The sequence below is a fragment of the Enoplosus armatus genome, chromosome 8, assembly GCF_043641665.1.
Source record: "Enoplosus armatus isolate fEnoArm2 chromosome 8, fEnoArm2.hap1, whole genome shotgun sequence".
Taxonomy (NCBI): Eukaryota; Metazoa; Chordata; class Actinopteri; order Centrarchiformes; family Enoplosidae; genus Enoplosus; species Enoplosus armatus.
The window spans coordinates 10,051,648-10,065,310 of record NC_092187.1 but is presented as its reverse complement, the minus strand read 5'-3'; the positions used below and the strand labels follow the sequence as shown (position 1 = coordinate 10,065,310).

The following is a 13,663-nucleotide window of genomic DNA, read 5'->3' as shown; positions in this document are numbered from 1 at the left end:
GACATACTTGACATACTGTATGTACAGTTAATATCAAATTCATCCCCAAAACCACCTCCCCCAGACTGCACAGTCTTTACACAGTCCAAGTGACACATTATTCATCAGTTAAGAAAATGTGAAGCTGGTCACATGCACAACTTCTTCCCACTACACTGGTTCACACTGCCTTGTCAAAGGAGTCCATGAAATAGTACAAAAAGAAAAAAAAACAACACTGACTGAATGACAAGATTGTTTTTTTCCCCTCCGCTCTCATCCTGAGAGTCAGAGGCTCCACCAAAGTCCTCTTCCACCTGTCCAGCTTCCATGTGGCGACGTCCAGTAGTCTCCAGGACACACTGCCGCAAACATTACCGTCATCTTCTCTCCCACACCCGAGCCGTCATACTGATGATATGATAGTCAAGGGTGCTGGAAGAATGCTAAAGACGCGCTGAAGACGAAAGGGCTCCAGGCTCTTTGAAGTGTCACAACTGAGCAGCTTCTAGCAGCGTCAGAAAATTGCCACGCTCAGCATTTCTTCACAGAAGAAACTCCCTGCTTTCATGGCCGGTGGAACCTGCAGAGACAAAACATGAAGAGAAACCGCGTGTGAGGGGGGGGAAGTACAAACTGTGACAGCAGAGGGTACCTTTGTCATCATACCCAGCTATTAATCAGTTTGTAGGGCTATTTTTAGTCATTAGATGCGCTGAGGGGCTGGACTCAGATCCAATCCTCCCTCTGGGTCACTGTTACAACTCACAACAAGGACCCCTGCTTTACAAACAAGCTCAGCCAAGGACACTGTGGCTTTTTATCATTTCTCTCTCATTTCTCATTACGAGCTCTCCAGAGGACAACCCCCCCCCCATTCCCCTATTTAGAAGCACCCCCATCTATCTTTAGCTCCTCGGTGCTCTCTGGATGAGCAAGGAGAGCTAAAAATAGACTGCTGCCGCCGAGAATAGAGCAAACATGCATTTCCAAACGCATGCTACACACAGACAAACACTTCAGAATACTGACCTCGTTAGGTGTTTGCTCGAGGCGTGCACTTCCATCTCGGTGCTTTTAAACTCGTTCAGCTCTTTTCGGATTGCAGCCTGTGGAGAAGAGAGAGGGGGGGGGTGGCATTAGTGCATCCCTAAGTACATCCTGAGCCATTGGGGTGCTGCAACCTTTGAACAGCAAAGTGAAGAGCAGGAGGAAGAGAAAATATAACCAGCCTAAAAACACACTAAAGAGAACAGGGGATATGGGGAGATAAGCTGATAACAGCAACATGTGATGCAAATAGTCTTGATGAGTAATAGGTCACAGAATTTGGGGAATTTTGTTATCAGTCTGGCCTAAATAGATACACTTCTTTTCATGATAAGTCCAAGTGATTAATGGCAGGTCACGAAGGTTGACATCAACTGTGGCTGTTACTTCAAAACCTTGAAAATGTCTTCACTGTCACATTTTTGTCCACACAAACACACACACACACCTTGTCTGCTGCCGAGAGCCGAGTCCAGGGCTTGTCTGCCCTCCTGTCATAGTCCTGAGCTTTGGCCACCTCCACATAGTCACTGAAGCGGATCAGAATCTTTCTGTCTCGTAGTTCATCTACTGTGGGCCGCTGGTTGAGCTGCAACACACAAGAAATTGGACACACACATTTGTACCCTGTCCACTTGGTTGGTATTGTTTTGAGTGTTAGTTATTACATATAAAAACCAGATGTTTCTAAGTATATGGGAAGTATGTGTGCACCTTTCGGTTTAGCCGCTGTTTGATCTCCCTCCTCTCCTCTTGCTCTGTCTGGTCGTTTCTCTCTGGGAAAAAGAAAACAGCCAAATTAGAAATTCATATCTACAAAAATATTAAAGACACTACAGGGTGTTGTTTTATTAAAATTATGAATAAGCATAGATTCATTGTGTAATTTTTTTGATGTAAAATCACACACACAAAAAATAAAAAAATAGTCTGTGTAAGCCATAGCAGTGTTCTCCATACAAATTCAGTTCCCTCCACCTTAACAGGGTTTACAGTGAAGAGAGGGAATGTGCACTGATGCGTCCTGTTGCTCCTGAATAATGTACTACGCTGGGCAATCTGTGCTATTATTAATGCACCATCTTGCCCTGTTTTACGTGTTTTTGATCAGGGTTTTTTACATACATATTTTACATTGTAAATATTAGTATTCGGGTGAGGAGACCATAGTTTGGAAACAGAAATTGGAGTGTTTGAACTTACGTTTCAGGATGTTCCGACTCTCCAGCTCCTCCACGTTCGGTCTCTGGCTCAGCCTCCTGCGGAGAAACACCAAGACCACGTTTTGAACCATTTCGACTTCAGCTGTCCCTGTCCCTGTCCCTTTTAAACCGGCTGTAGTTTCTTCACTGTGCGCGTTCTCGAGAGGAATCCCCTATGTCTCCATCTCGCATCCAAACCACGGCTGTGATGCTTCGGCAGAGGCGCTCCCCACATCTGGAATAGTCGAAGAAACGCAATTCTCCTGCTTGAGAATCCTCCACCAAATTATTTGTCGGTTTCAAGATGCTGCATCTCAGGTGCAGCCTCCGTATTGCCTTTACTCCACACCGCCGCAGCACTCCTGTCTACTAGCAGCCACAGACTACAGGCGCTTTTGAACTGGGTCGTGATGGGCTGCTGGGGCGCGACTCCCCTAGTTTCCCTGGTTACTGCATGCATAATTTGTAGGAGGCGGAGCCTAACGGGCTCCCACTCTCGGCATCCCCAACCTCTTGGTGTACACTGGGCTACTGGCACATTTTACCCACGTTGCACCAATTCATTTAATTTTTAATCACGTAAAAAAGACACCGTCTTTTCTTTTAAGGAAGGTAAATAATGTATTTCAGACAGGGAATAAAACACTTGATAGATGCAGAATACTGAAGTCTATTTTATGATCTAATAAAATTCCAACCTCTTCTTTGTTGTAATGACCAAGTTTAAACATTCAGATCACATTTATTTACGGCTGTCACGTTCCCTAACCATCAAAGCGTCCAAAAGGTCTCCTAAATCCAATGTTTTCCCGGAGTCTCCCTGTGTGTGTGAACTATTCATACTTTGTATAAATAATAAATGTGAGCTGCACGACACGGCTCAGCTCCAGACAGCATGTGGCACACCCCACAGCACGCCTCCAGAGGTGGAAAGGACAGAGAGGGCAGAATGCCGCCACTCAGCTGGACTCTTTTTATCCCCTCAACCAAGATAACGTTGGACACTTTATAGTTCTGTCCTGTAAAAGATCAAAGTTAGGTCACACGTGCTGAGACCCAGACACCCACACAGCAAGTGGGCAAATGTGTGCTTGTGAGCCACTGGGGAGATGGGCACTATATAGCTAATAAAATAATTTAGTCTTCTAAACTGCGTTAATACTATTTAATTGGGAAAACAAATTTGTGTAACAGCAGACGCCACCATTAAAACAGAAAAGGCATCAGGACATTATGTAATAGACAATTGTCTTAGGTTTACATCTCTTCTACACGAGTGAAGCCACACTGGAGGGACAGCTGGCTGCACAGAAACTGAATCACACTTGTAGATATCTATACTATAATGAGTACAGGCGAGCAATCAGCCTGTGTTAATTAACACATGCGAGACGAGACATCCAGGAATAGCATGAGGAATAATTCATTATGACTCCCCTAGCAAATTCTCTTCTGAGAAATACTTTTTAAAAACAGAGCACAAACACCAAGAAAGTTGTCTGGAACACTTTCAGCATTTTGCACATGATCAATGAGCAGGAATTGGATCAATTTCTTCCTATTTACATTTTTATCCTCCTCTGTGAGATTCCCCTTTTTTAATCAAAGTCGTTTTTGATCAGATCAGGCATGTTTTATGCTACTATCTTAAAATCTCATCAGGTGGGAGAGCAGCCCAACACAACGACTCTTCTGCTTCACGACTCTTCAATAAACAAACTGGGAGACAAAGTGTTCCCAGAGCTTTTACAGTATTACATTTTAAACAGATGAAACGGAAAATCACTTCCAAAGCCCGAGCGAATACGACCATCCACTGTATTATTGACCTGGTGGCCGAGTTGCTTAGCAACAACACTTGGTATCTTTGAGACAATAGAGTCCTCCCACAGAAATGCTCACTTCTCCCTAGCAACACACTAATGGGGAGTTCACTATTACACACAGAGCGATGTGTGCTTTACAGAGCATGTGTGGCTATTTTTAGAAACGGACCACTTTCTTTTTTCGTCTTAGTCGGTGAGCTGAATACATCAGAGAAACCCTATTTCGGTAATTCGGTCTTTGTGAGCCAAATGAATCACAAAACCTCATCCCTCTGTGCTGCTCTCAGGTGACAGAAGATGGTTTATATGGGATAGCTGAGAACATCACTACATGAGACAACACGTTGACTCACTGCACCGGTTTCTCACCCTCCTGCTTTCTACTTTTTTGATTTGCAGAAATAAGATTTTGAACGGTATCCCCAGAATACCACGATGACGCATAAACACCCATTGGCATAAGAGTTTCCGTTTGCCACTCAGGATGTTCAGTAATAAAACGATGCCAGCCGCGGCAGGGATGAAAAATCCACACAAAAGAATAAAAAACCAAAGAGTGGGTGGCAGAGGCTTTCTGTCTTCTCTTTTATTTCAGCTGCCAACTGCGCGATGAGACAAAATTGGCCATTTCCAGCTTTCTCCCTTTTTCAAGTACAGTAGCAGGCCCCCCCACCTGCTCCTCCCCCCTTTTATTTCTGCTGATATAACTCCCCGACAACACATTTGTGGAGGGAAGGGAGTGCATGGGGAGATGCATTATTGAACAGTGTTGGGGGCTAAGATTAGAAACAGCAGAGTGCGGCTGCCAGGCGGGGAGTCTCTAAAGATAGAAAGGTCATCTATCACTGACACAATGGATGGACAAGGTGTCATTATCCACCACAACTCCTGGTGGCATTTTCTGCTTCATCGGCAGCAAACGTAACAGTAGGTCTTCATCGTGAGCTGCAGATAGGAATCGGGGAAAAAGAGCAGATTGAATCTATGGTGGGAGTCACCCGGAGAAATCCAGAGGGGTGTGTGATGGATTGTTTTGTCATTCGGTATGAATTTCCAGGGGAAATTAGCTTTTTATTCCCCTCCTCTTCACCATTCAGAGCTATATTTAGCCAGGATTTCCTTCTAAAATGGTGCAGTGTGCCTTCAATTTATGCATATACTGTACTGTAGGATGAAAACGCACTTTCTTGCATATGCTTGACACTGTAGGTGAACTTATTTTGAGCCTCAGGCTGGCAGTCATAGTAACTCCAGACTTCCTTTTACACGTTCATACATTTTACATGGCGTCTAAAATCCTGGAGCCGCACAAAGGTTTTAGGTTTTTCTCTGCAACCTCAGCATGAAGCATGCCAATGAAGCAGCTTTAAGAATCCTTGTTGATCCCCCTGAGATCATTCATTTATTCTGCACTTGTTAAGACATGTTAACAGCTATAAATCAAAAAGAGTCAATCAATTGAACCCAGCGCTGTGTGGAAGCCTTTATATAACCAGCTGCTTCTCTCACTGCTGTGCTACAAGTGGAACCTCTCTGTCTCCAGGACACGGACCCTGCGAGCTCTTATGCAAGCTGCAGTCCTGCTCCGTCCTCCTCCTTTATGTGAACCGTTTGCTTGTAGACTTGTGAACGCCTGTACACCTTTTCTCAAATAACAAATAACATATGTTCTTCCAGTTAAATCTAAGAATAGATCAGGGAGGGCGGTATTCTTAGTTGTGTCACAGACATACGATAGATCTTGTTCTCTAGAAAAAGTGTGGGTGGCACTCATGTGCGCTTGGCTGTGTTATTGCACAGCGGGTTATGTAAAGCTGTGGTGTGCCTCTGTTTGATACGCTGGTGTTAAAGAACCCGGGTCTTGTGACACATTCACACACACAAGACTGCTGCTGTCAGTCTTTGGACATTAAGTTTCTCAGTTGTATTAGAAAAGCCAGTTGTTATTAATGTCCTGGCAGGGGAGCACAGATACAAACATCAGAGAGGTTTCCTGAAAGCAGCGTCTGTCGGCACTTGTTGCACTCTAGAAACTGTGAGAACGACTGGTCCTTTGAGAGCATCCAGGAATTAATTTAACACGTGTGTATTTCTTGCGGCAAAGGATTTCTGGGACTTGATTTCCATTTCCATTTGGCTGCCTCACTGGTTTGAACAGATACACCATTCCCCCCACATTGGGGAACTTCTCAGTTTGAGTTAACATGGTTAAGTGCTATGCTGGAATATAAAAGAGAGACTTCCCAGTAGGAGGATTGGCCTTGAGTAAAAAGCATTTACACCCAAACAGTCTCCTCTGAGCAGCAGCAGATTACACAACATAAATCAAGTCTGTGCAAAACAATCAGATAATCCGTTTAGATCCGATGTTTTATCTTACCTCCTACTTCAGTTATGTAACTGGAGCAATTAAGCATATAGGCTAACCCTGCCAAAATCCATTGCATTGCCCAGATCTGTCATGGGTTAACATTGTTGCACCTCAATTAACACGGAAATCGTTAACCAACTGCAGAGTAAAACATTTCCTGTGTCTATCTCCAGGCAAAATACATTATAGAACCTGGCGGTCAACAATGATCAACGCACAGTTTATTGCAATTATTTGAACAAATACATTACTAACACTCCAGAGACAGAAATGTAGACAAGATATCATTTCTTACTTGGCAAGTTTCATCTCAATCTGCTGGCGGATTTCCTGGCGCTCCTGGTCGCTCCTTGCTGGGAAGATATTCCTGTCCTCCAGCTCCTGCTTGCTGGGCCTGTTCCGTAGTTTGACGGCCAGCAGCTCCTTCCTTAGCCTGCGAGGAAGTGTGCCTGCATGCATGCATGCACGCACATTAACACAACGCTTCACTTATTATCATGGAAGAATCACAGTGTTTGTTTTCATGTTCCTTTTCATGTCCTAACTGTATGCAAAATGAAACTGGAAGCGAATAAAGCCTTCCGATCCCTCATCCCAAAAATGCCAATGACCACTTAATCTCATCAAACATCCACACCACGTGATTGCTGTTTGCAGTGCAGTTTGGAAGTATTTGGAAGGAGACACTTTTTCTATTGTTTTTGCTCTGTGCTGCAGCAAATTGGATTTGAACTGAAACAATGACTATTAGGGTGAAGTGCCAACTCTCAACATCAAGGGTGTTTGAGAGTGTTCACATCCAGCAACTCGTCGCCCCTACTAGTAAAGCACAATATCAACTGAGATAAGGACCTTGAGGCATTATGGGGGGCTGTCAATAAGTTTTAAATAAGTTGTGCAAAAGTATAGTTTTAAGACCTTTATTCCATACATATGGTGAATTTATTAGCATCAGTTGCCCATTTACACAGTCAGCAGCCACAGACCAACATTCATTTGGAGTTGTGTTTCGGGACACTAGACAAATGTAAGTCCAATATTTACTGTCATGTTAGCTCCGTTTGGTCTCTACTAACTCCAGAGGGAAATGTTCGCTCTTTCACTCTTTAGCTGCTAAATGCTCCACTGTGTTCATCAGACAGTCGCTGTCTTTGTCTGTGTGCTGTTTGGTGCTGAGCAGGGAGCGTACAGTGGATTTATCAGAGTCTTTGTGGTGAAAACTCCTGCCTGTTGTGGTTGGAAACAACACTGATGGGACTGCCGAGAGTGAACTAAAACACTAAAGTTGGGACCTTAAAACCAAAACTAGCTGGAGGAGGAGGAGAACTGCTGGGAACTGCTGAGTCGGGTGATAATTCTGTGTGGGTTTGTCACTAAGCGCGACCCCTTTCACATTACACATTGATGCATTGTTGATTATTGCAGCTTTACAGGGCTACATTTCACTGTTCTCCCAGTATATATATGTAATCACATTCAAATTAAAGCAAATGACAGTGATTGTTTCATTTTAAAGCCAATATGTACAGCACAGAGCCAAAAGAGACTACACTGTAAATCATACTTTTAAGCTCTTCAACCCACCAGAGATGACGGAATCATTCCAGCCGTCCAAGTCGGTGGGGAGGCCTGAGGTGTTGGAGAAGCACTGGTCCAGCCGCACGTTCTCCTTATTCTCCTCCGCCTCCTTCTTGGGCCAGTCGGACCCTCCGCCTCCCACGCAGCCGCCCCCCAAGGACGATGTGTGTTGGTTCTCGGAGCTGCAGGAGCGAGAGAGCCGTCCGTCAGAACACCACAGCCGCGGGGGTGAGGCCTGCTCACACCCTTCGTGGACACTGAAGGGACACAGGAAGGAGGGCAAATGAATGCTAGTAGCAGTGGGAGGAATTCAAATATATGAGATTTTAAGGATCTCATTATAGTCACCAAATACTTACATATATATATATTATCATCATACCCTGTCAAAAGGGACATAACCCTTTCATCAAAGCCAGCATTAGCATAATTACACCAGTAAGACTGAACAAAACAACGTATTTGTTTTTCAAAGTGCCCGTGTGTCTGAGTGAGGAAGCTTATGTAAACAGATGTATGGGGTCAACCTGAGGACTCACATCTCCTGTCTGTTCTTGGAGGCGAAGGCTCTCTGCAGTTCCTCCATAATGCAGCTAGGGGGCATGGGAGGGTGCATCATATTGCCTAGATGTGGGGACCCTGAGGAGTTGGCCAGGGGCCCTCGTAGCGGCAGGGTCATTGAAGACAGGCTTTCTGTGGCCCTGGGTGGAGGCTCCTTGGGGAGGTAGGAGTTGGGCATTTGAGCGGGGAGTGATGCAGGGCCTGAATCTGAAAGGGAGGGATGAGCAGATAAACACGTATTTGTTGGCAGACTGGAGCTTATCTGAGGGACTGGAGCTTATCTAAGGACACTGAGCTGAAGTTTGGTTAACACATTTACATTTCTACTTATGGGAATTTAGACTCTCTGGTATATTTGACTTGCACATCTGTTTAATATGAGAGGGAATTTGAACATCTGAGGGGAAATATGAAGGCAGGGAATCAAACTCCTGAAGTTTTCTTGCAAAGAAATTAGAGAGCAAACTACTCTGCCATCTGCAGGTTCAACTTTGGCTTTCAAACAAGGTATTGGTAGCAAATTTAAGATTTGTCAAACTACACAATTAATGGAAAAAAACTTTACGTGTCTTAGTAACGTGTCGAGCCACCGTGACCCACCAGAGCAGCTTCATCACAGGCTCAACTGGTCTCTGGAACTCTACAGTGGTGGATAGTAACTAAGTACATCTACTCCAGTGTACTTAAGTACATTGTGAGGTACTTGTACTTAGCTTGAGTATTTCCATTTTATGCCTCGTCATACTTATAATCAACAACATTTAGGGAAATATTGTACTTTTTACGCAACATTTATTTGACAGCTGTAGTTACTGGTTACTTTTCAGATTAAGATTTTACATCGAAAAACATGTGATGATCTTATAAAACATGACACATAGTTAAAGATTGGTGGTTCCTCATCTTTTTGACTAGCGATCTCATAGAATAAAACAGCGTCTAGCTGGGTCCCTTGTGATGTTTCAGATGTCTATGAGTTGTTAGCAGTTCAAAGAGACATTTCTCTTCTAAACTTCTTTGATGGTTTCATTTAAATAACTTAAACAAGCACTATGGACTATTTTTACATTGTTGTATTGGTACTTTTACTTCAGCAGAGGAAGAGTGCTGTCTAGCACATTGCTGTAAAATATCCCATAGGTGTTAAATTAGGCTGAGCTCTGGTGACAGTCAAAGCTCAGGATTCACATATTTATACTCATCACACCAGTCAGAGACTCCTGTATGGAAACATCTGCGTTTGTTATCTTTCTCCACTAATTTATTCAGTTTTTCTTAATTTTTCACCCATCTGTAGTTCAAACAACAGCTTTTACGCGCACATTTGTTTAATACAAATTATCTTTCCTTAGCATTGCAGCACTCACCATCTCCAGCACTCAGCTGGGGCAAAAGTTTCGGAGGTACTTGTAGTGGGGAAGTTCCTGGAGGAATCTCCTCCTCTGGTCTGTCTTCCATCTGCTCTCCCACGTCCTGCAGCCCCTCAGGTAAATCCCCGGCAGGGTGCACCTCCTCGCCTCCCTCCTCCTCCTGTAGCGGTACATTCTCCTCCACCCGTTCACAGTCCTGGAGGGGGGCAGCTACTGGAGGACGCCAATGAAGGAGAAAAGCATTTAAAATAAATGCAAATAAAATTAGTTTTGCTGCACAATATTGATGACATTACACCTTGAAAAGTAACGTTTTGAAGATCAGGGTGGTTAGGCAGCAGTTACGCAGTCAGTAAAATCCAAATGAAGTGAATAAAATGAACATATCCTAAAATGAATGAAACAGTAAGGTAATTTAACATTTTGTCAAGATGCACCAGTTCTACTGAGGACACTTTCTATAATATCCAACTACACTGAAATGTACTGTATTGCACTGGTTTTGTTCATATGCATATTGTAGACCTCTTATGGCAGATGAGAGGAGGCAATCATTGAATTGTCTTTGCTGCCCTCTAATGGTACATGTGTAGAGAATTGATTCAGCAGCATTGTGGATTGCATTGAAATGTACGCAATTAATTCAAACCTTTACTTATGATACATACATATGGCATTAACTAAATCAGCAGTTTTTTTGTCTCATTTTGATGTAAGAAAACAGTATAAAAATCCCTCCATCTTCATTCACATTTCAAGCATTTTATTAGATGGATCACAGCAATCTTACACACTCTCATATTGATCTACTATGAAGCTGAGTAAAAAGACACCCAGCCACTTTACAAATCCATTTTTATCCCCTCATCTGTTGCTTTTTTGCTGCTTTATAACTTCCATTGATTAGTTGACTCTGGGTACAGCGAGGGATTGTCCTACCTGGAGGGGGGTGCTCCTCCTCAGGACCAAGGTATTCCACACTGCTGACTGTGAGGTTTTGGTTCAAAGGTCCCCCGAATCCTCCGAGCAGGACTGTACCATCGGAGCAGCAGCCCTGGGTGGGGGAGCTCGGGTCGTGGCATAGAAGACTGCTGGATAATGCTACATCTGTGAGAGGATACGAGGGGAGAATATGTGTCGCTGTCATTCATTTCTGTGTTGTGGATAAACAAAACTATATGACATTCATATGAATTATCTCCAGTAATAGAAGGTCATTTCTAGCATTGCTGCTGTTGCTTAATCACTTCTATTTCTATTTGTCTCTTTTCAGACAGCTGATCTATACAGTTACAATAAAACAGCACTTTGAGACCATCTTACTTCCATGGTGTAAGTATTTCCTGTTAAATTGGGTAGGAATGATTCAACAGTTTAAACCAATGAAATTAGGTAGAGAAAGGCTAATTTTATTTGTTAGTTTATTGGTTTGAGGATTTATTTTCACATTGCATACTATGAGATAGAACTGAAAATACACTTTTCTATGAATATATATAATGTGAATCAAAATATATCTTTATTTGGCAAATATCTTAAATATTTGTATAATGTGTAATGTGTATAATGTGTGTAAATTGGGAAAATTAGCCCATGAAAGACAGATCCAGCATGCAACCCTGGTAGCAGAGTTAGTCCATAGTCCAGCCACTGGAGGGACGGACTGAGAAACACTGCAGCAGACCTCTGAAGTGACCAACTGTCACCATGTCCCTAAATGACATTCAGCCTTTGTGTCACCTTGATTCAATAGCACTCTCCATTACAGCAAGAGCATCACATTTAGCCTCGTGTTCAGCAAATATAATGCTATGCATACTGTAGATACCTTTTAAAAGCACACAAGGTGACTGTGCGAAACGTTGATGTTACTGTTTATCAACTTTCAATGGAACTGTATCGTGATGGTTTGATCATATTGTGTTGTCATTTTACGAAACTCAGATGTCCAAATTAATGTTTGGAAGCAAATTGTCATTAAAGATTGACAAACAGAGTTGTTGGAGTTTTGTTTTATAGCTTTCTCTGATGCAGCCTGAGCTTGTGTCTTTCGTGTTACCATTGCATTCGAGTCACAGAGCTAAGCATCCAATTTTCTGAAAAGTAAATACCAGGCAGACCCAGAAGGTCGTTTAACAAAGCTTACCGCTGTTCATTTTACTATCACTTCTATTTGTCTATGTTGATGTACAGGCTAGTATATTTTCAAGCAAAATAACGTGTTCATAGTTTTATTGTGTTGTACAAAAAGACCAAGGATATTCATCATTTCTGACTTCCTGGATGGAAAATAGAGTCGCAACATAACCATCCAGATGGTTAGCAGAGTAGAAATACTGTTATTAAATGACAGACAATGACCTAGGCTTTTTTGTGATTTTGTATAGATTTGCCATATTGTGATACATTTTTATACTGGCATACCTATTGATATTATGATACTGATGTCAACCTTATCGGCCAACCCATCAAATAACACACATTTTAGCAAACACCAAAATTCAGAAAAGTGGGTCAGTGCTAAGCCAGCAAGCACTGTTTTATTGTTTCTTGGCTTCAACAAAGTAAACATGTATCAAACTCTTCTCTGGCATCATTATAAATTGACGAGGACTGACTTAATTCAAACAGTTGGAGCATGACTTGCTACATCTTTTCCCCCACACCCTCTCATTATCTCCTCCTAACCTGATTCATTAGAGGAGATGAGGAGAAATGGGGCACATTTGAATATGCATGTTTGTGGATGTGAACTTACAGCCACCCATCAACCCCCCCCCCCCCCCCCCCCCACCCACCCACCGATCCGACACCATACCTGTGGAACTCTGCTTGAGCTTCTCATTTTTCTTTTTCCTCCACTTCCAGGGCTTGAAGATGCGCCCCAGGCTGGCCAGCTTGCTGTTACGTCGGATGGGTGGAGTGTGGACCCCACTCACTAAGCAACCGGTCCTCAGCACCCTCTGCTGGTCCACCAACTCCACTACAGTGACAGTGGAGTTAGAAAAGGAGCCCAGGGAAGGGTCGAGAGTTGTCACAGGAGGATGAAATGGGAGAAGGGAAAGACGGCAAAGAGAGGGCGAAGGGGAGAGGGAGTGTGTTGCAATATGGAGTTGGGGATGAAGAAAAAAATCACCAAACGTGCAAAAGTAGGTGAGAGGATACAGAGAAAGAGGGAGAGAGAAACCAGAGCACAATTAGTATGCTCACCTTACTGAATAAACCATGATGGACTCCAAGTGCTGTGAACAGATTGAATTAGAAAGACTAATTTGATCACAGCACACTCCCTCACGGCTGTTTCGATGCGAGTCCCCTCCCTCACGTATCAAAATAAATAACTCTCACAATCCAAATTTGGAGGGAGCGCTTAGACACAGACAGCCTCATAAGACTACAAAAGATGCATTTCCCCCAGAGACCAACAGGTGTGCCAGCCTCGCTGCTTTCCCAGAAACAGCATTAGACTTGGCTGCCTGGTAAAACAGGGCTGATTGTTTTATTGCGTCCACCTTCTTTTTTTTCCTAGTCTACGGCTCCTCTGCTACATGTATATGTTCTCTGTCCCAGCTCTCACAGGACACGTCTCCCAAGTCATCTGTGTTTTCAGGGGGTGTAAATATCTCTACAATATGTTCAATAATACCACAAAACAGGCACAGAACATGGGTAGCATGCAGTGTGTTTTTATTATTTCATCCCACGAAGCCATAATGATTCAGATGT

At 43.2% G+C, this 13,663-nt stretch overlaps 1 protein-coding gene across 1 annotated transcript in view; it reads right to left on the bottom strand.

Moving 5' to 3' along the window:
* Positions 1-451: 451 nt before the first annotated feature.
* Positions 452-13,663, bottom strand: part of phactr3a (phosphatase and actin regulator 3a) — a 30,339-nt gene continuing 17,127 nt past the window's right edge. Inside the window, exons 2-12 of the mRNA XM_070910905.1 lie at positions 12,756-12,920; positions 10,877-11,044; positions 9,935-10,150; positions 8,546-8,774; positions 8,013-8,263; positions 6,724-6,877; positions 2,233-2,288; positions 1,744-1,805; positions 1,478-1,618; positions 1,012-1,088; positions 452-562 (exon numbers count right to left, since the gene is read on the bottom strand). Coding sequence (XP_070767006.1) covers positions 547-562; positions 1,012-1,088; positions 1,478-1,618; positions 1,744-1,805; positions 2,233-2,288; positions 6,724-6,877; positions 8,013-8,263; positions 8,546-8,774; positions 9,935-10,150; positions 10,877-11,044; positions 12,756-12,920 — 1,535 coding nt within the window. The 3' untranslated portion in view covers positions 452-546. The remainder of the gene's footprint in view (positions 563-1,011; positions 1,089-1,477; positions 1,619-1,743; positions 1,806-2,232; positions 2,289-6,723; positions 6,878-8,012; positions 8,264-8,545; positions 8,775-9,934; positions 10,151-10,876; positions 11,045-12,755; positions 12,921-13,663) is intronic.